The 24,629-nt window shown below is 44.4% G+C and overlaps 1 protein-coding gene across 1 annotated transcript; it reads left to right on the forward strand.

Annotated features, from left to right (window-relative positions):
• The first annotated feature begins 324 nt into the window (after positions 1-324).
• On the forward strand, positions 325-24,060 carry LOC129783745 (acetoacetyl-CoA synthetase-like). Its single transcript, XM_055794668.1, has 11 exons — positions 325-571; positions 1,254-1,456; positions 2,215-2,337; positions 5,595-5,698; positions 10,199-10,319; positions 13,079-13,176; positions 17,037-17,151; positions 17,698-17,779; positions 18,360-18,507; positions 22,726-22,806; positions 23,952-24,060. Exons 3-11 carry the CDS (start codon positions 2,220-2,222, stop codon positions 23,973-23,975), a joined length of 891 nt encoding a protein of 296 aa, XP_055650643.1. The 5' UTR covers positions 325-571; positions 1,254-1,456; positions 2,215-2,219; the 3' UTR covers positions 23,976-24,060.
• The last annotated feature ends 569 nt before the right edge of the window (positions 24,061-24,629 follow it).

A 24,629-nucleotide genomic window follows, 5' to 3' on the forward strand; every position in this document is an offset into this window, starting at 1 on the left:
GCCGAGCAGGATGAGAGCTCTGCTCCGATTGGGCACACCTCCTTCTGATCCGGCTGTTCATTGGTGGACAGGGAAGCGCCTTTGCGAGAGCTCTGCGGCAATTGGTTCTTTACGGTGCCAGCTCTCCCGCCGTCAGCCCAGCCGTGAGGAGAGCAGGCTCTGGGCTGATGTGGGGCCAGGCGCGTGGCAGCCAATCAGGCGCGCCGGCGTCGTGGCCGCCGTGCGCCGCGCGGGATCCGTCCGCCGCGCGGGGCCGCCCGGTCCCAGGCCACCTGAGGGGCGGCGGCGGCGGCGGCGGCGGCGGCGGGGCGGGCTGGGCTGGGCGGTGGCCCCTCAGCCACGGCGCGGCGGGGAGCGGCGGAGCGGGGAATGCCTCGGGCCGCGGGTTGCGGGGCACGAAAGTGAGGTAAAAATGGGAGATTTCAGGTTTGTTTCCAGTAGCCACAGGGAGTGCGTCAACGCCCGGCCGTGGCAGCTTCACCTGGAAGTCATGTCAGGTGTAATTCTGGGAGACCTGTAGAAAACCTGACGCAAAGCTCACCTTTACCCCCCAGAGCAGGACAGACTGGGGGTAAGTTGATGTGGAGGGCTAGGGGCTGCCCTCGAGATCCCTAGCAGAGGGCTGTACTGACACTGATGTGTGCCGCAATACCTTGTATCCGAAGCCAGTACGTATATCCGCATCGGTTAGCAGTCTTGCTACTGTAATAAATGTCTTGACATCCCAAAGGGCAAAAAAATGTGTTTTCCATAGGCATGTAGAGAGATGGAGTTTCTAGGTCGTTTTTCTCTGCCACAGGCTGCGGCTCCCAAGCCCAGATGAAACGGTGGAAGGGCCAGGCCCGGGCCTGGAGCAGGCATCCCGTGTGCCTGCTTTACCTCAGGCCTTGGCAGCCTGTCCGCGCCACAGATTTCACACCTCCACTGACCTCTCCCAGCGCTGCTGCCAAGGCAAGGGAGGCACTTAAAAGCAAATAATGTGGCCTATTTCCATCCCCAGCCTCTCGTGAGTCCTCTGGGCTCTGGAGAGTTACTTGAACATATGCTATACGTACAGTCTTTCTTGAGGCAAGTCACTGCAGGATTGTTCCAAGTCAAGTTGCCATGGCCTTCAAATTGAATAAAGTGGCAGTATTGCAGCAGCACAAAAATCGGAATGAAAGTTATAGGTAGTGTACTGCTACTACGACATGTCTTTTACTTTCATATTTACACTGTATGCCTAATTTACCATCTAATTTGTGTTTTTCTAGGCTTCCCTGAATTAGAAGGGAAATCACGACCTTGAAAGTAACATTTACAGAAGCAGTACGTATGCACTGTGACTTGAGCATTGCTATGGAGCACTTTGTTACCACCGCTTCTTGGTGAAAATCGGCTGTTGTGACATTGCAATTGCCAGTAAGAGCCAGACCTCGCATTTTGAAAGAAGAGAAGCAATCGATTTTAATCTGAGGTGCAAGCTCTGTAGGCAGAGCGCGTTACAAAAGCGTAACCGGGATAGTGAGGCTGTGGAGAAAGGCAGCTCTTGCCTCATTAGTGGGTCCAAGACATCTGTCAGCGGAGACTGCTTCAGACCTGGGGGTGGGGGGGTGGAAATGCCAAAGCAGCAGCAGTTTTGCAGATGTGGAAAGAACGAAGGGATGGTGTCCCCCCACCCCCACCCCGCTGCCCGCACCGCGTGTGGTGGCCCTCAGGGGCGGCGGGGCTCTGCGCGTTAGTCCGGTGTTTCCGTCGCTCCCCGCGGCGGGGGCTGCCCCCAGGGCGGGGGCCGGGGGGATACGAGGCGGCCCCCAGTCGGGAGGAGCGCGGGGGCCGCTGCCGCCGGAGGGGAGGTACCGCTCGCCGGGGGGAGGCCGGGCGCTGCCGCCGTGAGGGGCCTCGCCGCAGCCGCTGCTGAGCCGGGCGGGGGCCGGCGCCTGCCCCCCGTTCACCCCGCACGACCGAGGGGGTGACTCGCCCTGTCCCGGCGGGCGGGGCGGTGCGCAACGCCCCGCACTCTTTTCTCCTCCGGCGGAAGGTTACGGGGTGCGGCGACCGGGGAGGGACCGGCCGCCCTTAAAGCGTGCGGCCGGAGGAGGGCGAGCGTAGTCAGGGCTGGGGCGGGGTGGTGTGGTGTGGGGTGGGGTGGGTTGGGTTGGGTTGGGTTGGGTTGGGTTGGGTTGGGTTTCCCGCGGTACCGGCGGTAGCTCGCTGTGCTTGCTCGCCTGACAGCCACCATGTCCCGGGAGCCCGAGATCATGGAGTCGCAGGTGATGTGGGAGCCTGACACGAAGCGCAACACCCACATGGACCGGTTCCGCGCCGCCGTGGCCAGCAGCTGCGGGCTCCGCCTGGGTGAGCGCCGGGCGGGGGGGCCCTGGGGGCCGTGCTCTGACTGGGGGAAGGGGGAGGAGGGGGGGAAGTCGTGCGGGGCTCTGCTTCCCCGGGGCTGGCCTTACCGCGGTGGCTGCGGGCAGTCTGCCTGTCCCGGATAGCCGGGTGGGGGGCAAGGTGCCTGCACACCCCACCTGGGGCGGGGGTGGGGGGTGAGGTGTCCCAGGCTGCGAGAGGGATGCTCGGCTTGTGCCTGGGGTAGAGGTCTCCGGTGCAGCATCTCGTGTAGCGTGAAGATCCAGGCTGATGGGGCATGCAAACAGCCTTTGCTGCGGCTGCCGGATGGCAGCCCAGGCGGCGGCCGTGCTGGTACCAGCTCTGTGCTCCCGGCTGCTCCTGTGTGGGCCAGGCCCTGCGTGCAGGGTTTTCCTTGGGCCTGGAGCGATGCTGTGGTGACTTGGTGGTGTAAGGGGATGTGGGAAGGAGGGATCTCTGCCACCGTGGCTGTGAGGCTCCTGTGAGCCTTAGTATAGTGCTTTAATGGTATACATATGTGAGATCTGAATTAAGGCCATGCTCGTCTTTCTTTGTGATGAGTATGTTTTTGTAATATTTAAACACGCTGGGAAGGGAAAGGTGATGTGTAAGCTGGTTCAGGGGTGGAAGTTTTGGTTCTTTTGCTGTGCATCTGCCTAAGCTCTAGAACTTAAAGCTCTGCTTCATGCTCATTCAGAAATACCTGTATGGCTGTGAATAGGTGTGCAGTCCTTGCAGCTGGAAACAACCTGTCAGTTTTGAGTGTAGTACCCCTTTGAGTAGGGGCTTGGACCTCCAGAGGTGGCTTTCAACCCAGATTGCCATGGTTTTCCAGTGACTGTGGTGGTGTCTCTGGGGTTATCAGGAGCCAGCGGTGCTGGCTGTGTGGGTTCATTCACATCATGAGCCAGGTGGATGCCAGTGCATGTGGGGGTCACATAAACCAGCTTGGTTTATGCCGTCTGGTTTCCCAGAGTGTCTGGGGACGGGGTTGACTTGTGTAGCTTTCCTGTAATGGCTTGTCTGATGGGGACTGGAGGGAGTGGTTTTGGCAAGTGGCCTGACAAGTTTGTCAGTGCAGTATAAATGTGTCTGTGGCATAAGCAGACATATTCTGGAGTAGTAGCAAAGTAGCTAGTGCTTCTAGCGGTTCCTGTCTGGAAGACAATTGCGTACCTCGCTTGGGAACTTACTGTGTCGGCAAGCCAGGTCATTACTCTGACTGGTGGGGGATTTCCCATTATCGTGTCAGAACTCCTGCTACATAGGAAGTAAGCTACTACAGGTTTTTAGCTAACTCCTGAGTAGAAAAGCCATGTAACTGGTACTTGTATGATCAAGACCAAATACAGTTTCAGATGGGCTTCCCATGTTTACGGATGTAGCAACTAGAATTCTTTTCAGTCCATTTTGAAGTGGCTGTCTCCATTCAAAAGTGGATTCCTGGGCGTATATAGAAACTTTTGTCAAGTTCCATTAGATTTGAAGCGGCGTTCATTGGTCTGTGTGCTATGCAACAATGAAGAATGGATTCTTTATGTAACGTTAAGATGTGGACTCGCCGAGGAGAGCTGAGGGCAATGTAACCCTTTGAACAGCATGGCTCTGTCCAACCCTGAAAACATAGTGACAAGATGCAGTGTTTGACTGCTGGCTAAGAGGACTATGCCCTGAAGGACTTGCATGCTAAAGCTCATTTTGGGGTCAAACCGTGTAGACAAGACAGAACGGACTGTTCATGTTATAAGAAATCAAGTTAGCGGTGACTTGTAGCTTTTTGCATTTATCAGATTACTTGGAGCAACTGGTACAACTGATTATTTTTTTTTTTTTTCTTCTTTGAAGGAGGAGATGGAAATTTGAACTTTCCTCTGGTAAAGTCTTAGCCCCACGCCAGCTGATGTGCGTTGTATAGAGTGGTGAAGAGTAACTTGGGTGGAGTGTAAAAATAAAAAAAGGATGTAGGAGGCTGAGGCAATATGTAGGCAGAAGCTGAGTTACGGAGAAGGGTCTTTGTGTCTGTGTCAGTAATACCTAGGGAGCAATCTGATATCGATGGAAAAGACTGAGTGGAATAAGATGTGGAAGGGGCAGACTGGGTGGGGAAACAGCTGTAGTGATCGAGTGTAAGTGTAGAGATGGCTTGGAATGGTTTTTTTTTTTTTTCCTCTTATAAAGCTGGAAGATGTCCTCCTTGTAGGAGGAGGATGCAAAGATGATTTCTGAAGCAAAGAGCTGGATAACAGAATGACAAACCAAAGAGAATTTGAGAAAATGACTTCAGGTGGTTTAGCTGGAAGCGTTAAATAGGAAGCACAGTTGGCAGAGCAGGAAACTGTTAGTACTGTCACTTATGGCAGACTTGTATTCAATTTGGCTGTTGGCACAGCTTCAGACGGTGTGGCCGTGACTTGGGAGTGTCACTTTCAAGCTGGTGATGAGGAATCAGCTTCAGTTATTCATACCCAAGACTGTTCTACACGCTGAATTTCAGTATTTGGTTTGAATTGTGGAGTTTTGATATGCATTCCTCGGGTTACTTGATTGGTATCACAGTCATGCAAGATTTAAACTGCTTGCTTCCATGTTTTTAATGTCGGGTCACGGTTTTACTATCTAGCTAGTAAACATCTCTTTTTAGCTTCATTCATGCTGGTTTAGCATGAGAAGGTAAGCTGCAGTCTGTCAGACCCCTTATTCGTTAAGGAATAATGCATGCTTCCTTTGTAACAGTGCTGTTGATGCTACAGTTAGATGACAAGTGCATCTAATCTCCGTGTTGCCATGCTCTTGGAGGTCTTTGGTCCCAGACTGGAGCCATAAGGGTTCTTGTCAGGAAGACTTGTTTATCTTCTGCTGTATTAAATCATTTGGTTGATGATACGATGGGGAGCGGAAATACCAGTGAGCGGGACAGAGTCTCTGAAGTATCTCATCTTTGGTTTCACTGAGGGAGTGGGTAGATGTTGCACAGAGTTACTAGAAGAGGTCTCTGTCTCTGTGGTGGTGAATGGCTTGTAACGGGTGAAATGTTGCCGTGTGTTCAGGTAGACCGTTTCTGTTGATGCTATAGTCACTTGCCCTGTACAGAAGGGATCTGTTCTGACCTACTCTATGTGATCAGTTTGACCTTACTAGTTGTTTTAGCCACAAATTTTCTTTATCCAGGATCTCTGTAATTATAGTTTGTTTACATTCCTATAATTCTCTACATAATGCTAACGGGTATCTATTACTTCTAGCCAACTACAATGACTTATACCAGTGGTCAGTGGAATCCTTCTCAGACTTCTGGGCAGAATGCTGGAAGTACAGTAACATTGTATGTTCTCGCCTGTATGATGAGGTAAGTGTTTCTCTTGGTCAAGTGCAACGCAAGATGGGAATAAACCAGTTTTACAATCAGTCTTTTGACCTGTTCCTGGAACCTTTGCAAGTGATGTGAGGAATCTGTCGAGTGTACAGTCCTGAATTTCCTTGTGTGGTGGATGGTGGTGTTCTGTTGCTGGTACACATTAGGACAGTGAAATCGCGAAGTTCTGTTGTCCTAAACAGTTCTGCTGTAGTGTCCTTGTGGTTATTGTGCTCTCGTATACCTTGCAAGTCCTGGCTGCTTGTGGGGAGTCTACCAATATACTGCTTCCTGCTCTTAGATCATGCTGGCAGAATATCATCTTGATTTTGTAAATGCTGGCATGCAGTCAAGTTCATGTTTATGTTCCCTGAGTCAGCTTATCTGATAAGCACACCTCTTGCCCTCTGGTTTTGTAGAACTGGTTGTGGAAGTCTCTGCAACCAGATGTAGGCTTGAAATGTCTCTGAGGGAACGGTAGTGGTTGACTGCAGTCACAGGTGGAATACCAGACCATGCTGCGGTGTTGCCTTGAGGTAAAGGTGACCTTGAAGCTCTTGCGCATGGAGGGCAAAGCTGGAGCCCTTGGTACAGCCCTGTTGTAGGGTATCAGCATCACCCTGTGGTTTCCCATCTGAGGAAGATGATTGGCTAATTACTTTAAGAGCTCGACACAGGGGAGCCTTCCTTGGATTTAGTAAAGAGAGGACTGGACTTCTGTCTTAATCCCTGGAGGCCATCTGTTCCAAGCACACTCGGAGTACTGGCAGTTTTGCGGAGGGAACTGGTAAGTTTCTTTTGCCTCTTCCTGTCTTAGAAATTTCTGTGCTGTGTGATATGATAAAGTGGTTCCTCCTGCTGTGAAACTGTGCTCGGGTGTTGTGATGTGACCCACCCTTTAGAAAGGTGAATTGAGCAAGAATGTAAGAATTAGCCTGCCTTTTGAAGTATGTAGTCTGAAGACTAAACATTGATCTTTTATCTTCTCTAGATGGTAGTTCAAAATCTGACCGGGTTGTATTTGCATCCTGTATTTTCTTGACATACTCTGTGCTGCTAGCAAGGCCATCTTTCTAAATTTCCACATGAATGCAAATTGTCCTGAGCAAGTAGTTCAGAGGAGCTGTTTTGCACCTGCGTATCTGTACTGAGCAAGCTGGACAATAACACTTTTCTCTTGCTTTGCAGGGCCGGTGCTCCTGGAAGTCTGGCCCTCCAGACACCGCCAGTGGCGGCTGAACTGGAAGGGAGGCTGAAGCAGGCAGCGGTGGCTTAAAAACGCAGGTTTCCTGAGGATAAGGAGCAAGAAGACGAGGATGTTTAGGAAGGCTTTAACCAGACTACTTGTGAGCTTCTGGGCCCCTGCGTGCCTGTTCTCACATCATGGCGAGACCATTGTAGATCTTAAAACGGGAGCAGCAGTCAGCTGACAGACAAGTACTGCAGGAGATCCTTGACTCACTTTTAATGGCTATTGCTGTTTGCCTCTAGCTTCCCCCTAGTGTCAGCTTCAAGGCTTGGCTCCAGCTTTGAGCGTCAAAGCTGACTTGCTGTTGGTCCTTACCATGGGTCCTTTTCTGTTGTATGTCAGGAGGAAAGGCTGGTCACAGTAACTGAGCTGTTCTGTGGTAGCTAAAGAGCTGAGAAGGTTTGATTTGAAGTGTCGTATGACTTGATCCTTGCTGCTTGTTGGAAGTAAGCATTATGCTTTGGGGAAGATAGTTTTTTTCATGAACTGGAGATGACTCCTTTGTCCCCAGCCAGGTAAACAGTTTATACTCCCACAGGTCATTCCAAGAAAGCCAATAAAACCTTGTATATGTATAAAATACAAGAAGCCAGTGTTTTATTTAAACTTAGTAAAGTTTTTAAGTGTTTGTAGACATGCTCATGTCACTCTGCAGCATTTGACATCCATGTCACTTTTAAAAGAAGTACTGCAAGTACTTGCAGTATACAAAGCTAGATTGGCACGGCAGCATTGGTGGTGTTACGTCAAGTAGCTGTTCATATGAAATGCCTTAAAACTTTCAACTTTCTGCTACGAGAAGCTGTTATTCCTGTGGAGGGAGTGTTTTCTGGTATTGTCTGCTCTCTAGCTTTTCATGAGGCATGCTGTTTTGCTGCTCTTGCTCTTCAGGTGATACAGAACCTCATATGTACCACCGTAAGGCAAGGATTATCTGTCTCGTGGTAAGGGTGAGATTCATTCTCGAAGGTATAGTCTCTGCTTAGGGTAAGCACAGTCGCTGGGGCATGACAATACATGGTTCTAGCGCAGCTAGCAAACCACTTCAGTGAGGGGAAAATGCAGTAGAGGTGTGGACAGGCGATATTGCTAATATGATGCTTTTTTGTAGCTGCTGAGGTTTGGGAAGTAGTCACTGATGAGCTGCTATGAAAAGCAATTGTAGAACAGGAGCTGGTGGTGTGGGAGTACAGCTGATAGTTGGCATGTTCACCTAACCACACAGATGGGCCTTGTGTGCTTCAGTGCTGCTGTGGGTGGGAGTACAGCCTTACTCATTAAAGGAGGAGTGCAGTCAGCAGCACTGTAGACTGCACTCTTTCCCTGTACTTGCTGAGCGTTTGGGACTGTATGAAGTGAAAGACTTGTTGCAAAGCTCTGCATTTTTACAAGCCTGCTAGAACTGAGGTCTTCCAGTAAAAATGAGAAGACCTTCAGTTTCTGTTGCTTGCTGAGACCTTGCCTCTAAGGGAGAGATCAGGTTGTTTGTGTAACAGAGTACCACTACCAAAGGGATTGGGCTTAACGAGGAGTCATGGGTGTTAATGGAGTAGAAAATGATGGAGCATCAAGTATAGGAGTCCAGCACCTTATGCTAGCGGAGCTCTTTGAAGGGGTGGTGTTCCTCTTCAGGAAAAAATAGAATTGTATTAGAACTTGTCCTGGAAAATGTTGGAAACATTCTGCTTGCTTTTCTTCAAGCTGAGGAAGTTGGGAATGAGTCACTTTTCAAGAGTGGCCTCTAATTACTGCAGTAATACATGCTGGTATAAAACAATATTTCTGTAGCCAGAGTTGATAAACTATAAATGTTGTAAGTCAGTTCTAGGCAATCGTTACAAGCAGAGAAATCTGCTTGAGTTCCCATTTTTAGAAAATTCACTTCAAGTGAAAGTAGTAGAGTACCTCACATGAGCTTTAAGTTCTCTTCTACAAATTCAGGATTGCCTATGGTAATAAACACACTGCGTGTCTGAAAGCACAACAATGTTAGGTTTTCTGGAATGGGAAGCATTTTGAGTTCTGCCTGGCTTTCAGAAGAGCTCTTTACTTGGTCCAAAAGAATGCTGTTTCTGGCGATGCATGTGCAGTCCATGAGAGAACCTGAGGGTATAAACGGAAGCTTTCAAAAATACAACTGTAGACTAGTCAATTTTAAGATAAGAAAATTCATGTGCTGCTGGGCAGTTGAATCTCTAAACAGTGGGGCATTTTGGAAAGAATTTACCTAACTTTGTGGCTAACGCTAAGGGGCTCTTTACCTGTCACTGTTTTGAAAGGTATAGTCTTAACTGTGACTTAACAAGGGGTCATTTAATATTTTGAGGCTTGATTAGTTCAGGATGGGGGAGGCTGTTTCAGCTGAACATGGCTTTTGCGACTTTTCATTAAAGTGTTTCAATTCTTTGTGTGTCTTAGGGCTAAGACATAAGTGGGGAGTTCCTTAATGTGGGCTTATTAGGTTGAACCATCTTTTTAGAAAATGGCAAGTGAAGGCTGGTAGAAATGCGTGCAGTCAGTTTGTGGTACAGTATTTCTTGGGTGTGGAGGTTAGTTGCGGTCCTTCTTCTGCACTCTGGACGAAGCTGTGGAGTACTTAAATGTTTATGACAACTGAATCCTAAAAAAAAATAAATTAAAAAAAAAATCAGAAAATTAACTAAAAAGTTCAAGCTTTTTATTCTGTGTTTGACTATACATTTCCCTTACTTAGTCTAGGGTTAATTTGAATTACCCTTGTCTGAGTTCCTGCTGTTGGACTCTGTACCTTGTGACTCACGCTGGGGAGGAATGGGTACTCGCACCTTCCCAGGTTTGGTTTTCGTAAGGGGGAGGCTGGGTGGTGTGGCCTGCTAGGGAGCTGCAACACACTGTAGCTCAGTCCCTGGTTGGGATGTTTCCAGAGGCAAAGCCCTGGTGTGCACTGTGGTTTGTGTGTGTCTTGTGGTCTGGATGTAGTCATAGTGGTTTGCTTCCCTCTGTGTATTTAAGGCTGGTCCAAAGGTAGGACTGTCAGCAAGGAACTGTTTCTAGTTTTATTGTAATGATGTCTTTGCTTGTGACAGTTGACGAGTAACTAATCCTTCCAAGCCTGTAGTGTCTGTTTGCCATCTGTAAGCTGGGAAAAATGATTCTTGCCTGGTGGAGTGTATGAAGAGCTTGGAATTAATGAGCTGATTTCTGTACAATGCTCTGAAAAAGAAATTACATTGCAGTTTTCCGCTAATACGTTATTTTATTTTCAGGTGGTTGATACATCCAAAAGTATTGCAGATGTCCCGGAATGGTTTAAAGGCAGCCGTCTGAACTATGCAGAAAATCTTCTGAAGCACAAGGACAATGACAAGATTGCACTGTATGCAGCAAGTAAGAAAAAATTAATGGCTTATAGTTGTAGTTCACTGGACTAGGCCTTAAAACAGCTCTCCTTTTTATGAGTCCTGGAAATAAACTGGCTTGGGTGAGGAGGAAAAGAGGAAAATGAAGTCAGGAACTCTGCAGAATCTACAGTACAGCTCTGCAAAAACCCAGCAAAACATGCTCTGGGACTATAGATAGTTCTGCAGGTTTATGGCAAATTAAAGTTGTCTTAGAATGTGCTTGAATTCGTTTAGGTAGTGGAGATCATGCTGCGTTCAGCATCACTCTATTTGAGCTATTACTTCACACTTGTTATAAACACTTGCCTAATGCCTGCCTTCAGCAAGCCTTTTGGCACTGTTACTTGATATTGCCTTTCCCACTCTCTTACTATGCCTTTTTTTCTTGCGAATGCTCAGGACTACATGGGGCGTAGGTAGGAATTAACTCTTCTTACCGTGTTGTCAACAGCAAGGAAAGTTATATGAATGGGAGACTTGGAATTTTGCTTTTCTGGAACACTGCAGCTCAGTCTTATTTTTTTTTGCTGTGCTGGAGAAGATTTAAGTCTGGTAAAATCTGGACGTACTCCGTGCTGAGGGTGGTGATATTAAGACAGTGTCCCTTCCCTGTGTTTGCTGACTTTGGTAACTTAAACACGATTCTAATCTCTGTTTGATGGGATTAGCTTCTATGCGGGTGAGTGAGTGCTTCCCTAGGGAGTTGTATTCTGAGCTTCCCTTCTGCTGGACCTAATCCTTATCATAAGACCAAGCAGTGATGCTTCTTAATAGCTCAACAATAAACAACGAACTCCTACAGCTCATGAGGAGAGAAAATTACGCAGAACTATGGATTGATTGTGTAGGCGTTAGAAGTCTTGGATTCTGATTTCTGATGCATAGGGATCAGGTTTTGAATTACATGTGTTAGTGCTGTTCAGATAGCTGTTCAGAAACAATATGAGACAACAGAACAGTCTTCTTTAAGCTTACTGCTGGAGAAGAAATACTTATCACTTGCATTTTACTGTATAGAGGTATTGGAAGAAACCTCTCTGATCCTATGTATGTGTATATAAATGTAGAATCATCACCTACCAGTTCAGAGAGAATGGGAAAATCTGTGACCCAGTTCCGGTGTAGTAAGAATGGATCTGGTGAAGCCTGGCGGAAATGAGGCTGGTGACAGGAAGCTGGCTTCGAAGGGATGGACTATATATATTACATAACTATATAGTATTATACTATATAATTATTGAACGCCACAAACTATAGGCAGTTCTAGGGAGTAATTTATATCTTAACATGGTATGAGTTTTTACTCAGTTGTGTGTTTTTTCCAGAAATTGTTGGCCTTAAGTCGTAGTGCTGCTTTCGGAGTTGCTACTCTCAAAACCACAGCAGTTTAGAGACTGACTGAAGTGGTCAAGCTGGTTTAAGAAACAGATTTCACTGACTTTTGAATTGCGAAGAAAAACCTCAGTTCAAGGGTTTTTTTTTAAAGTCTACTTCTTACAAAGTTGAAAAAGGATGGATTTTTTTCAAGCTGTAGGCACACTGGCAAAAATCAAGCTTAGTACCCTCCTACTTGATAAAGTTAACATAGCAGAAATAGCTATTAAGGTCTGGGACCTTAGTTCCTGTCCTGAAACGTACATCCCTAAATAATCTATCTTTCAAAAGTGCCTAGCACTAGTGAGCGTTTGCTGTCTGATAGATAGTTGTGGAGCACCTGCAGCTTGCACTGCAGTCCAAGATCTGTCAGTGCTTGCTGCTTTTTAGTGGGTTGGAAAGCATTTTTATTGCCATTTCAGTTCGCTTTCAAACACTGAATTCTAATTAGGTGTCCAAGTACTGTAATTAGGCCTGTCATGTGCCTTTTTTAAGGACTTGGGCATCTTCTTGGTTGCTTAAGAGATCTTTGATCTACCTTAGTGTAGTTGGTGAATTTTGACTGCGTGTTTTCATTTGTGGGTTGGATTCTGATCAGTTGAGAGTCAGTCTCAGCCACCCAGCACCTTCTGGAGAGCTGGTCAAATGGAGCCCACTGAAAATGTAACTTTCTTGATGTTTGGTTCTTCTGTGTGCCTTGGTAAACTGAATTTAAACCTTGAAATCTTCCTGTAAGTTGATGAGATAAGCCTGAAGAGCTCCATTGGTGTGATGATGTTCCAGGGCTTGTCACACTGTATTACTTCCTTATCAGCTGAGACGCTGGTTTTGCTTGTTTGTGTTTAAGATTCTGGTAGTGTCTACCAGACAATGTTTAGCTTTGTAAAGTGGCATCCCCACTTTTGAACTGAGTATTTATAACCTTTGCTTCCAGCTACTTGTTCCTTTTCTAAGGGGTGTTTCTACAGACCTGTTCTGTTCCCCTGCTTGGTGCTGTATCCTTAGTCTCTATGTAGCCTATTCAATCCACAAACTTTTTCTCTCTCTCCCAGTTGTTCTGTGGAGCATGCTGCCCTCTTATCCTGAAAGTTTCATTAATTAAGCAGAAACTTTTGTAAATTGGGAGTAACCTTGTAGATAGAGAAATGGATACAACTCTTTTTATAAAAGGGATTGTGTCTTACTCCTTGTGCAACTGATTTGACTTCGAAGGAGGAAGTGACGATTGTGTGGAAAATTTCAAAGGATCCTTCAGTCTGGGACTTTTCATTTTTGGTCTGTTTGAAGTGGCGATTGTATACGTTATGTTTACTGTTAAGATTTTGTGGTTTTTAGTTTCTTCAGTCTCTAACCGTTCAAATTCTGCCATAGGTTACTTACCAAACAGCATTCATGCGGTGGAAGCAATGCTCGCTGCTGCAAGTATTGGTGCTATCTGGAGTTCAACATCACCGGACTTTGGCATTAACGTGAGTAGCTGTATTATCAGGTGGTGTAGAAAAGCTCTCCTCCTGTTTGAGACAGACGTGAAAGTGACAGTGCGGGATATAGATCCTGTTTGCTTTAGCCTTACTGCCATCTCCTGGCACAGCCAAGTACACCAGATATTTTTTTTTTTTTCTGGCTACCACAAACTGAATGAAAACTCGTGCTTTCAGTTGTCAATAATGACTTTCAGCGTAGTAATTCGAGTATCTTTTAGCTGACTCACAGGGGGATATTTTCAGGCAGAATCCATGGTCTTGGTGAGCTTTTATTAATTGTGCAAATGAGCAGCAATGCAACAGTTGTCTGGGACTTGGCCCTTCATTCCCAAATCTTTTCCCAGGCTGCTTAGCCACGATCCAGTTCCTTTGCCCAAGTAGTTCCTTCCTCTGCCTTCTGCGTGGTTAAACTGAGCACTATCCCACCTGGTTTCCTCGAGGAGGCTTTGTTTGCCAACAAGGTGAGGGATTTCAGGCTAATATCACTAACTCAATTCTTTTTAGCATAGGAATAAATGCTGCGTGTAAAATACGGTAAAAATTTTTGCGATATCATTATGATATCCAAACAGATGTTGCAGTGTTCACTGGAAGCTTTGGGAACGTATTTTACTTTCTTTGGAAAGTCTTTAGCACACGTCATAAGCAGCAACAGGTGCGAATCACTTCTAAAATGGAGTGTTCTATCTAAAATGTGCTTGAAATCATGCTTTTTTTGCACTGCAGAACAGAGAAAATACCAAAGGTGGGGGGTTTTTTAGGTAATGCGTACCCTCAGTCTCAGTGCTTAACCCCCGTAGCTGGTTAGATGTAGGGAACTGTCCTCTCTGGATTAGCGCTAGAGGGCAGCAGCATTCCACTTTCTCGCACTCGAGGTTGTATCATTAGGAAAAAAAATGATTAAAAAAGTCATTACAGCACGTAATGATCAATCTGTTCTACAAATATTTTCTGCTTGCTCAGAAAATGACAGTATGGAGTATTTTCTTTGCAATGTGATTTGATCTCTCATCTGGGGGAAGATTGTTCATTTTGCTTGCATTACAGAGTACTGGTGTGTTTTCTGTCCACGTTGATGTGCTGTTATTTTCAGTGCCCAGCTTACTTAGTTTTTGTGATAGTTTCATTAAAAAACTTAGCCTTGGAGCAGCAGTGCCATTGATATCATTTATTCTCCTTTGGCTTGGCAGCATGTGTTGGTGTATGAATTCAAACCCTAAAATCTTGAGGGAGATCAGCAGAGGTTCTCAGGGATATTGGCTTCCACCCTAAGGAAAATATATTCCTGCTTCTGTGCAGTTGCGTTAGTCCTGTTAACATAAATGAAGATTTTGTTTGTGTTTTGGGAAATAGTGTAGCATTTTCAATATTTCAAACCCAATTGTGTGTATATATTTTGTGAAGCTTAGAAAACGTCACTGTTCGGAACTGCCTACACGTTGCAGGCTCTGAATGCCATACCTCTGAAGACTGTGCAAGCGTTCAGGAAGTCTGCTGTCAGAGAACCAGTGAGCTCCCTCCCACGCAGAACGCCACTCTTGGCAGCTTTTGCTTCATTTCTCTAGTCCCTGTTATCCATTTACATATATTAATAGGATAGTGGTTCTTTGCAGCCTGTGCATAAGAAGTTGGATATGTAAGTTTAAAAAGAGGCTGTGCTCTTGGGTCTGTGAGAAACCTTTGGTGAGCCCTAGCAAAGCCAGGGCAGCTCCGTTCATGGGGTCCTTCTCAACCTTTAGTACCGGATTTGAGGCTCATAGACTAGAACGAGCCATATCTGTTTTACCTGAGCTTTTCATGATTTTCGTGAAAGCAGTTCCTTGCTGAGCCATCTGGTTGGATTAAAGTTCCAGTGTCGCAGTTACCTGTTCCATCTGTTTGTATTGCCTTTGTATCATACCAGGCTGCCCTGTGGGATTTGATCTTGCCAGTGCTAATGAATCCAACTGGGTGTGTTAGCAGGATTGGTAAAACCCTGAGAATTGTAGTTATCCCAGCTTCTGATTTGCATTTCTCTTCAAATTTGATTCTTCTGTTAGAATACCCTTAGTCCTCTCATTGGTCTTTGTTTTTAAACATCAGACAGCATGGATATAGGGTATGTATGCTCTGTGCTCAGCGTGAATGTGTATACGTGCATACATATGCACACATATATAAGCGCACACATGCTATGTGTGATTTGGCTGCTTGGTCTGTTCTTTGAAAATGGTATGAAGTAGGTATGATAACATACCTAAAATAGCAGGAAACTCGATTTCATACTCCCTTAGAGAGTAATTTTAATGCATTAAGCCTACATGTCTGAGTGTGTTAGGTAATGTGTTAAGGGCTTCTTGAAACCCTCTTCTGCCACCAAAACAGATTCTGGTGATTTTTGTTTTGAACTAATTGATCAAGTTAGGTGTCAATGCATTGTCACTCTGTTTTCTTGTGATGTGAGCAAGGAAGAGGAAGTGCATCTCGGGGTGACAGGAGGGAAAGCTGTTAAGTGACATACTCAGCAGACAGGTCCGTGTTCATATTTTGCCATATCCCTGTACCTCGCCTGTGGTGGTCAGTGAGCTTGCCTAAAAAGACAACAGGGAGAAGTTGTTGGGGCAGGACCTCTGTACTTTTGCAGCAGCCTCTCTTGTAACCCTGACCAGCCCAGCTGGGAAAGGAGGAGTTTAGTAGAGATTAGTTGACTGTAATGTTTTTGCATTGGTCTTTTGATTTGGTAATAATTTGTCTCGCTTTGGCTGTAAAACAGAGGACAAAGCAGGAGATGGAGAGAAATAAAAAATGCTGTGAAGAATAAACACAACTGAAGTCTTGAGGGTTTTTTTTTCAGTATGATTTAGGATACTGTTCTTGAACAGTTAGCTGACAATTTTACAATACAGAATAATCTTGTTCTTAATGTTTCAAGTAATGTAGCTAGAGAGGAATGAACATGACTGTGTGCTGAGAGCTTTTTAGTAGAAGGATTTACTTCTTGCTGTTGAATACAAAAAGATCTATTTCTGGCATGCTGCTGCATGCAGTGTACCTAGGGAAAAAAAAAAATACCAGAAGGATTTTTTCTCTCAAATGTGATAATAGCTGTGGTGAATTCCTGAGTACAGTGTAAGCTGGAGGACACCTGAAAATTTAGCATTTGAACGTGTCCTTCCCTAGAGGTTCTAAAGGAGCTGTGGTAGGCTTGTTGGTAGTATGTACGTACGTTTTCAATATCTAGTTGTTCTGGTAGAAATCAGTGGCACGGTTTCCTTTGTTAATTGTAGCAGAGCAAAGCGGTCAGTTCCTATGAAGTGCCACCTTGCCCTGTGATAAACACATCCTCTGGAAGACTGGTGGCTTTTTTTTTTTCCCCCAGTGAGACTACCAAACTACTGGGACATTGTCAAAGCAGCCCTGGGGCAGTTCACAAGGGCATAGAGAGCACCTGCCTGCAGATGCAGACAGGAGTGTTGTGGACCTTCAGGTAAATTAAGTGCTTAACTCCTGCTCACATCACAGGTGCTTATCCTCTTAAGGTGAGTTTGTAAGTCTGACTTCCACGGTGAAATTTTAACTGCTTTGTGAACTTGATCTTTCAGTGAACAATGTCCTGTGATCTGTGGTGGTTTTAGCTTTGTTGTTGGTTGATATATTTGGGGGTCATGAAATAAATTGTTACAAACCTGTTGTACTTTGAAGATCTTGGGAGAGTGGAAGACAAACTGGCAGTCTTTTAACAATTCTCCTGCTAATTCTTGACTCTACTCCTTTCTTGAATTTAGATTTGCTTTTAGCATCCAGTGCATTTTCCTACTGTAGCAATTTAATTCCATTCTTTAACTAACTTTTCTCTGTGTCCTTAGGGTGTACTGGACAGATTTTCCCAAATTCAGCCTAAGCTCATCTTCTCTGTTGAATCCGTTATATACAATGGCAAAGAACATAACCACCTGGAAAAGCTGCTCAGTGTGGTGAAAGGTATTTCATTGCATACCATCTAGTCTTAGTCATGCTGCAGTTGTGTGAGCGCTCAAAGGCTGCACTGCCATTAAAAGTGTCATTTTTGAGCTGCTTGTCACTGTCCTTCCTACTTTACGGTATCTCTGTGGCCACTTAGGATTTCAGAACTGATGTGAATAAAAACTAACCAGTCTTTTGTGTAATTCTATCACTCTTTTGCTAGCTTAAACATATCACCATAAATCAGCAGTGTAAGTGGGGGAACAGGGACTGATGATGCTGGGTGGTTTTTTTTAAGCCCAAGTGAAGTGCTGCTGAAGGCAAATGAAGAGGTATTACGTCACTAAAGCTTGCAGGTTTACACATGTATTTTTAAAGGGCTGGCAATATTGAGGAAACTATCTCTTAGGTAACAATTCAGTCTTTTGGGGTTTCAGTACTTGGCGCATCAGAATTGTTTCTGTTGCTTAGTGCATTACACTGAACGGTCCAATCGGGCAGAAAAGGCCTTTGTTTTATGTAACTGAATGTAGGAAATAATTTTTTTTTTCTTCCTTCTTCCAGGGCTTCCAGATGTAAAAAAAGTGGTGGTGATTCCGTATGTCTCCTCAAGGGAAGCCATAGATATTTCTAAGATTCCAAACAGGTAATGGGAGCTTGTGAGCTGTGACTGTCCTAAGGGGGGATGAGATGGATGCTGATACCTATCGCAAGTTCAAGAGGTCAGGCAGTTTCAAAAGCTAGCATTTAGCCAGTGTTTGTAATGTGGGTCCAGCTTCATACTGAAAACAGTAGTAGTATGTTGCTGCAGACGTTTTGCTTCTACAAAATCACTGTTGGTATTAATGATTCTTAAATTAAGGCAAAATTCAATAGGATATAGAAGGGAGAAGAACGTGGCTTCCAGAAATGACTAATTAATAATGTAAGTGACACTTTTAGGGATAATTTGTTTTGCTTTTTAACTGCCCTGGGTTATGGAGGTTAGATACTTTTGGAGTCACATCTCAATTACTATACTAATGTTTTACTTTAAAACCAAGAAAGGAAATAAAATAATCAGCAATTTGAAGAGTAGAAAGACTGGGAATACAAGTACTGTACATAGTGTGAAGATACAGCTTATCATAAAAGAGCTGTTAGATACAGAGGAAGTCCTATATATGGGCTGGGGTAATGTTTTCAAATATTTTTTTGAAATGTTTCTTTCCCCCCCTCTTATGCAGTGTCTTTTTAGAAGACTTCCTTGCTACCGGGAAAGGAGACCAGGCCCCTCAGCTGGAGTTTGAACAGCTGCCTTTCAGTCATCCTCTCTTTATCATGTATTCGTCAGGCACAACAGGGGCACCAAAATGCATGGTTCATTCAGCAGGGGTATGTCTTCCCTCCTGGAGCTGCGCTATCTATATCTAACTACCGGGGTTATATTTTTCCTTTAACGGTATCATACCACGGTGTATACTCCAAGGAGGAATTGATTGCTGCCACTTTTTCAACAACTTGCAATGAAACTTTTCTATTTGTAAGTGACTGAAAGCAAGTATGGATTAATAAGGATGTAAAATAGTTTGGTGTAGAGATTGGTGTGGAGACCTTTCAGATTTCAGCTGTTTCCTGGGAGTTAAGCATCAGTCAGAAAAGCATTAGTAGAACTGGCCCAACTGGTAGTTGAAGAAAGGCCAGATAACTTGAATTGGGTGCTTGGAACTGATTTTTGGACACTCTCAAGTTGAGGCCCATAGAGAGCTTGCAGGTTTTATTATCTAGAAATTTTTTGGCTGTAAACTTTACTCCCTATGTTTATCAGTTCAGAGCATGTCATCTTCACCACTCCTTTTTATAAGGAAGGAAGCCAGAAGGCTGGCTGTCTCTTTGGGTGTAGGTTTTGCTTTGTATGGAGGCTTTGCTTTAGGCTTTGTCTTGTTGTGGCTAGAGGTATGTACAACATTACTGACAAAATGACCTGTGCTCACATGCTTTCCATCTACTCTAGTCATGTTCTAAAAGTTGTTCTGGGCAACTTACTAAAGTTCAGGAAATTTTTCCAGCCGTCAGGCATGCAGTTGGAACTTTAACTCTGCCATTAGTATAGTCCTTAATAAAAAGCAGGGCTTTTTCCCCTTAAGGCAGGCAGAATGTGTTGTCTAGCACATTTGTGCAGTTTAACTTATACAATTTGGTACAACTGTTAGCCAGAGTTCATAGTTTCTGCTGTTAGCTCACAGTCAGGAGGAGCATCTTGCGAGACTGGCTGTAGCGTTGTCTAGGTAGCCGGAAGGCAGGATCACCTTGATGTTACAGCCGCAGTGTGTATGTTCTAGCCTCCCTTTGATGGCAAGGACTGGAGGATTTGCCCACAGACAAATCCCATGCTGCCTGTAAACACCTGACTTTGTACATTATCAGTAGGAGATCATACCAGGGAGCATGTGACATAAAATGGTCCCTTTGGGACACAAGTCCTGTGTTTGCGAAGAAGAAAGGAGGAGGTATATTTTGAAGCTTGACAGCTGTTTTGAAGCTGTGCTGGCTTTAGACTGGTTAAGTACTTGCAGAGATGGATTAGCAAAAACAAGACGGGTGTTTTGTTCAGTGTTCAGTGATGAACAGTAGAGATGAAAAACACTGACGTAGCTCAGAGAACAGGACTTCTGTGTGGCACAGTTCTTTCCTTTCCATGTTACCTGTATGGCTGCTTAGGTTGCCCTTGAATTGTTGCCTCTGCTCTCCATCCGAATAGTCTTCTCGGTTCATACAGAGCTACCTTAGACTTCAGGTGAAGACTACTCATTCTTGCTGGGGAGGAGAGAATGGGATGGTTTGCGGAGTGGGATATGTTATTTATGAGGATTCTCTGTTCCCACTGAGCAGCTCTCTAGTTCCTGTATTGCAGGGTGATTTTTTTTTTTTTTTTTTTTTTGTCATTTCCCCTTGAGTTCTGGTGCTAACACCTCTGGCCTAAAAGCACACTGTTGCATCAGAGGCTCCCATGGTTTGTGTGCTTTGTATGTGTCAGTCTGGATAAGGCCTGTAGGTAAAAATCCATGCAAAGAAATTCTGAGGTGTCTTCTGCACGCTTGCTTGGCTTCCTATGTTCTGGGCTGAATCTCGTTTCCACTGGAATAGGAGGATTCTCACTGATTTCAACAAAAGCAGAATTAGCCCACAGTCTCTTGTCTCATTTTCCAGCCTCAGATTAAGCAAAGTTTGGGTTTGACAGTTAAAAATGCAAAAAGAGGTGACATTTCAGTAAAGACATTTCTATTATTGCAGTGTGTTTCGATACTGTTTTGTTGCTGTACTGATCTTACAGGTGCCAATAGGCAGCTTACGTCAAATTCACAACTGTGTGTGTCTAATCCTGCAGTATGTTTCTGTTTTCTCCGCACATATTCTGTTTTCTTGATACACAGTGAAATAACATATGTAAATAAAGAAAATGAAGCCAGGTCATGGGAGATGATTTAAAAAGTCGTTCCTCAGAGGGAGTAAGCTTGTTTCTGGTCTTGGAAATAAAGCTGTATTGTCTTGAACAATTGGGCATGCTGTGGGAAGACGTTTGGAGGGTTCTTTCTAATAATTGAAAAACATCAGTGAGTAGTTGTTGTTCTTAAGTCCCAAAAGCATTGGTGGCGATTCTTACCTTGTTGATACAGGCCCCTTTTCAGTTTTATTCCATATTCTCAACTACTTAACGGGAGAATTTTTTGATAAAACTCCGATCAGTTTGTTTCTGTCTGTGTTGAGGACTCGCAAGACCTGGGCTTAAATAGCTGTGCTGCCGCAGGCTGCTTGTGTAACTGCTGGCAAATCGCGTGGGGATTTTCTCACTCAGGCTCTTTCTGAACGCTGTATAGAGAATGCTGCTGGTGTGAGACCAGGACCATGAGTAGCTGCTCTTTCTCTACGTGACGGCTTAGCACTGGTCCCTTATGTGCTGATGATGTGGTTCAGCAGCAGCCCTGCCCGCTGTTTTTTGGACACTCAGATGCTCGGCGCTTTTATCAGCTGTATGTTAAGCCCAATGAAGACAAGCAGACCAGTAAGTTTTCTGTCAGCTGCCAGATCTGTGTCATAGTCAATGCTGAGGATTTATTTTGAGGGTCATACAAGTCCTATAAATAAACTTGAGAGAGCATCATGGGCTGTAAGCTTTTTAGAGCAGCTATACCTTCTACCACAATACCTCTGTTTCTGGACTGTGACTTACCAGGTTTTGCAGGGAAACAGTTCATAGCCTCTGCCTAGTCATTGTTAACAGAACAGTTTTGGTTCCAAAAGTGTAAACCAGCACCAACTAAATGAAGGAAAAAGAAAACAAATACTTATAATTTAATGTGTCTTTAATTTCACTATCTTGTGTGGCTCTTTCAGATTCACCTGCAGGGCAAAGATGCTTACCTTTATAAATGGAACAATTATGTTAACACCTGCAATGTTTTTGGCAACCTTACAGTTAGAAACAGTGTTTCTAAATCCTGATTTGTATTTTTTTTTTCGGTTTAAAATGAAGATAGACACAGCTGCCGCTAGGCGGCAGCATTGTGACAGCTTGGTGTGTTCAAACCAGTAGCAGGTGAATTCAGACCTGGCTCCTTTGAGCTGCAAAGAGAAAATAAGATTTACTCCTTTATTTTTATTTAATGTTTTCTGCCTTTTCTCCTGAAGCGTGTGCCAGTTTCATGACTCTCTTTTTCATTTCGAATGTTCATCTGTAACCTTTTTCTTCCGACATAAATCTTGTTCCGTGCTTATGAGGCTCTTAATAGTTCCACTATAACTCCTTGCATAAATGCAAAAAGCATCTTTATTTTAAAATCAACTACATGAATTTGTCAGTGCAGTGAAGTGACTTAATGAAGTAGTTTGTAAATTTATTTATCCTAACAAGGTACGCTTTAATGATGATCAGGAAGGTACTTTAGCAGCATTTTGAACAAAGAAACGGAAGCAATATGTTTAACTACGTTATTACTATTGATGCTTTGAGCAGTGAGATTTTTTCACATTGCTAGTCACACACATACATGAGAGATGTATATAGTTAGGTCTTTTGTCTCCTAGATGTTAACAGGTAAGATGGCTTGGGTACGTAGTGTTAATGCGTAGCAGCTGCTGCAGTTTATAGCAGTTCTAGGTCCTTCATCCCTCCCAGTTGCCTTGATATTCTGAAAATGAAACTGAAAAGTCAAAGGGCTTACTTTCGTGGAAAACATGACTGGTAAAAGCATGCTATTAAAATTCCAGCCTGTGTGGAGTACTCTGCAACTGTGATGGCTGAGCAGAGTTGGAAGTGAAGGAAGTTATTAATTCCATGGAGTAAAAGTGATGTGCGGTGGGAATTGCTGAGGTCTAATGAGAGACGCTGAAAAGTTGTGTGAGAAAATGGAGAATGTAATTGCTGCTGCTGTTGTAGATAGGCCCTGGGATTTAGTTCAGTTGTGGTTAAAGGAAATACTTGCCGTTAATCCTGGAGTGCATCCGGCAAAGTATTGCCAACATTAGGTTTTTTCTGAAGCCTGAATGTGCTGTCAAGAGTTTTGCTTTTCACTTGTGTGAACTTGATTTTTTTCTTTCTCTGTTCTTTTTCAGGGTACGCTAATACAGCATCTGAAGGAACACATTCTTCATGGCAACATGACCAGCAATGACGTTCTTATGTACTATACAACGGCAAGTGTGGCTTAATAAGGCATTTTAAAGAACACTTCAATCTATTTTTCTTATAAAGATAGGAGAGCTTTTCATACAAGTCTACAAGTACATTTTTATGTATTTTTAATTCTTGTTCGGCAAGGGATTGTCCTACTTCCCTGAGTTGAAAAAAAATCAGGTGGAATAATAAAATGCATCGGGAACCTTTCTGATGAAAGGTCAAACCAGTGTTAAATGTTTCTGATCTAATTAGTGAGGAAGTAAGTTGATTTTTTACAGTCTCTTAGGCTTATTGATCTGCCTCATCAATATCACCAGCAACATAGGCTCCACCTTCCTGCATCATGCAAAGCTAGACCATGCTGAAGATGAGAATTTCTGTTGTGACTCTGTTTTGGTGGTGAAGGAAAGAAGCTGGCCAACTTTAAGTTCAGTAAAGGAAAGGGAATAAAACTGATCTATGTAGGAGTTGAGTTACGTAGTGGGTTTTCTTTATGCTGTGCTGAGGAAAATTATTCCAAAGGCTTCTATTACTGTAACTGTTTGAGAAGGCTAATGTCTTTCCTCAAGAGTTCCTTTCTAAACTTCAACAGTGATAGTCAATTTCCAGACTCCATGGAGTTGTTACAAGTGTCTTGTCCTCCAGATAGAAAAATGAGTCTTTTTTTGGGAAGGGGGTGAGCGGGGGAGTGTTGGCTCCAGAGTAAGATGGCTACTGCTATCATTCACTGAGCAAATCTGGCCCAAGAGGGTCTGTTCTGTAGTTTTTCCGAGCAGAGCACTGTTCGACCTCTCATAGCCCGGTTAGTTTCAGGAAGAAACTGTGATCTTCACGGATGAGTTTACTAATTAGTTCATCACCTTGAACCTGGTGATAACTTGTTTATGCTGCAAAATTTGCCTTTCTCATAATGAAGCCCACCCCCCTTGATTTTATCTCCATGTAGTGTGAACATTGTGACCTTTGCATGCTATAGGCGTTAATATCCCACCTATGAAGGAACGTGGAGGCCTGGCTGGGCTTGCCTTGCTCTTTAGTTACTCGGTTCTCTAAACCATGAATTCATCAAAAGCTTTCTTAGGATTTTTGTGCTGTGAAAAACTGCTTGCAACTGTGGTCAGTGTTATTTTCTGCAAAGTAACCTCTGTGATGTTTCTCATAGCAACAAGGATATTCCTGCCTCTAATTTCACGATTCATGAAGTCCACTGCAGCAGATTTCTTGCAGCGTGCCAGTACTGCGAGGTTTACATCCCAATTTCGGAAATGAAGAACCATTTTGCATCTGAGCACGTGGAGGTGAGAAACGCATTCCTCCTCTAAAACTGCTGTCCTCTGTGGCAATTAATCTCACGAGGTCTGTTTATTGTAGGTTACCTGCGAGTGTGGGATGAAGATGGAAAAACAACACTTGGAGGACCACAAGGTTGGTGAACATCTATTGATGTTAGGAGATGTTTTGAAGCTACTCGATGGCATTTCCAAGCACGGATTCCAGAGCCTTTCTGTCAGCCAGGAGCCGGACTGCAAATTGTGATTGAGGCACCCTTTTTATCGAGCCCTAAATTCACACCCTCTGAGAGAAGGTGGTTGGAAACTGCCTTCAAGCAGTGGAGCCTGCTCAAGTCTTCATATCCAAGGGTTATCTGCGATAATTGGTGATTTTGTCCTTGTTAGTGATGAGGATGAAAAATGGTGCGCTGTTTCAGAAACACCGAATATGATGAACTCCACTTCTTCCGGTCCTTTCACATGACGCATTTCTGACTGCTGCAGTGGTCATGTGCATTTTAATAAGTCATGATGTCCAACAGACTCTGAAAAGAGTTTGTAAAATCAAC

This window comes from Falco peregrinus, chromosome 2 (assembly GCF_023634155.1).
Source record: "Falco peregrinus isolate bFalPer1 chromosome 2, bFalPer1.pri, whole genome shotgun sequence".
Lineage (NCBI taxonomy): Eukaryota > Metazoa > Chordata > Aves > Falconiformes > Falconidae > Falco > Falco peregrinus.

Coding starts and splice junctions, on each gene's coding strand:
- LOC129783745 (XM_055794668.1), top strand. CDS start 2,220: ATGTCCCGGGAGCCCGAGATCATGGAGTCGCAGGTGATGTGGGAGCCT. Junction 17,780..18,359: donor ATTTCTAAGATTCCAAACAG/GTAATGGGAGCT, acceptor CCTCTTATGCAG/TGTCTTTTTAGAAGACTTCC. Junction 18,508..22,725: donor GCATGGTTCATTCAGCAGGG/GTATGTCTTCCC, acceptor GTTCTTTTTCAG/GGTACGCTAATACAGCATCT.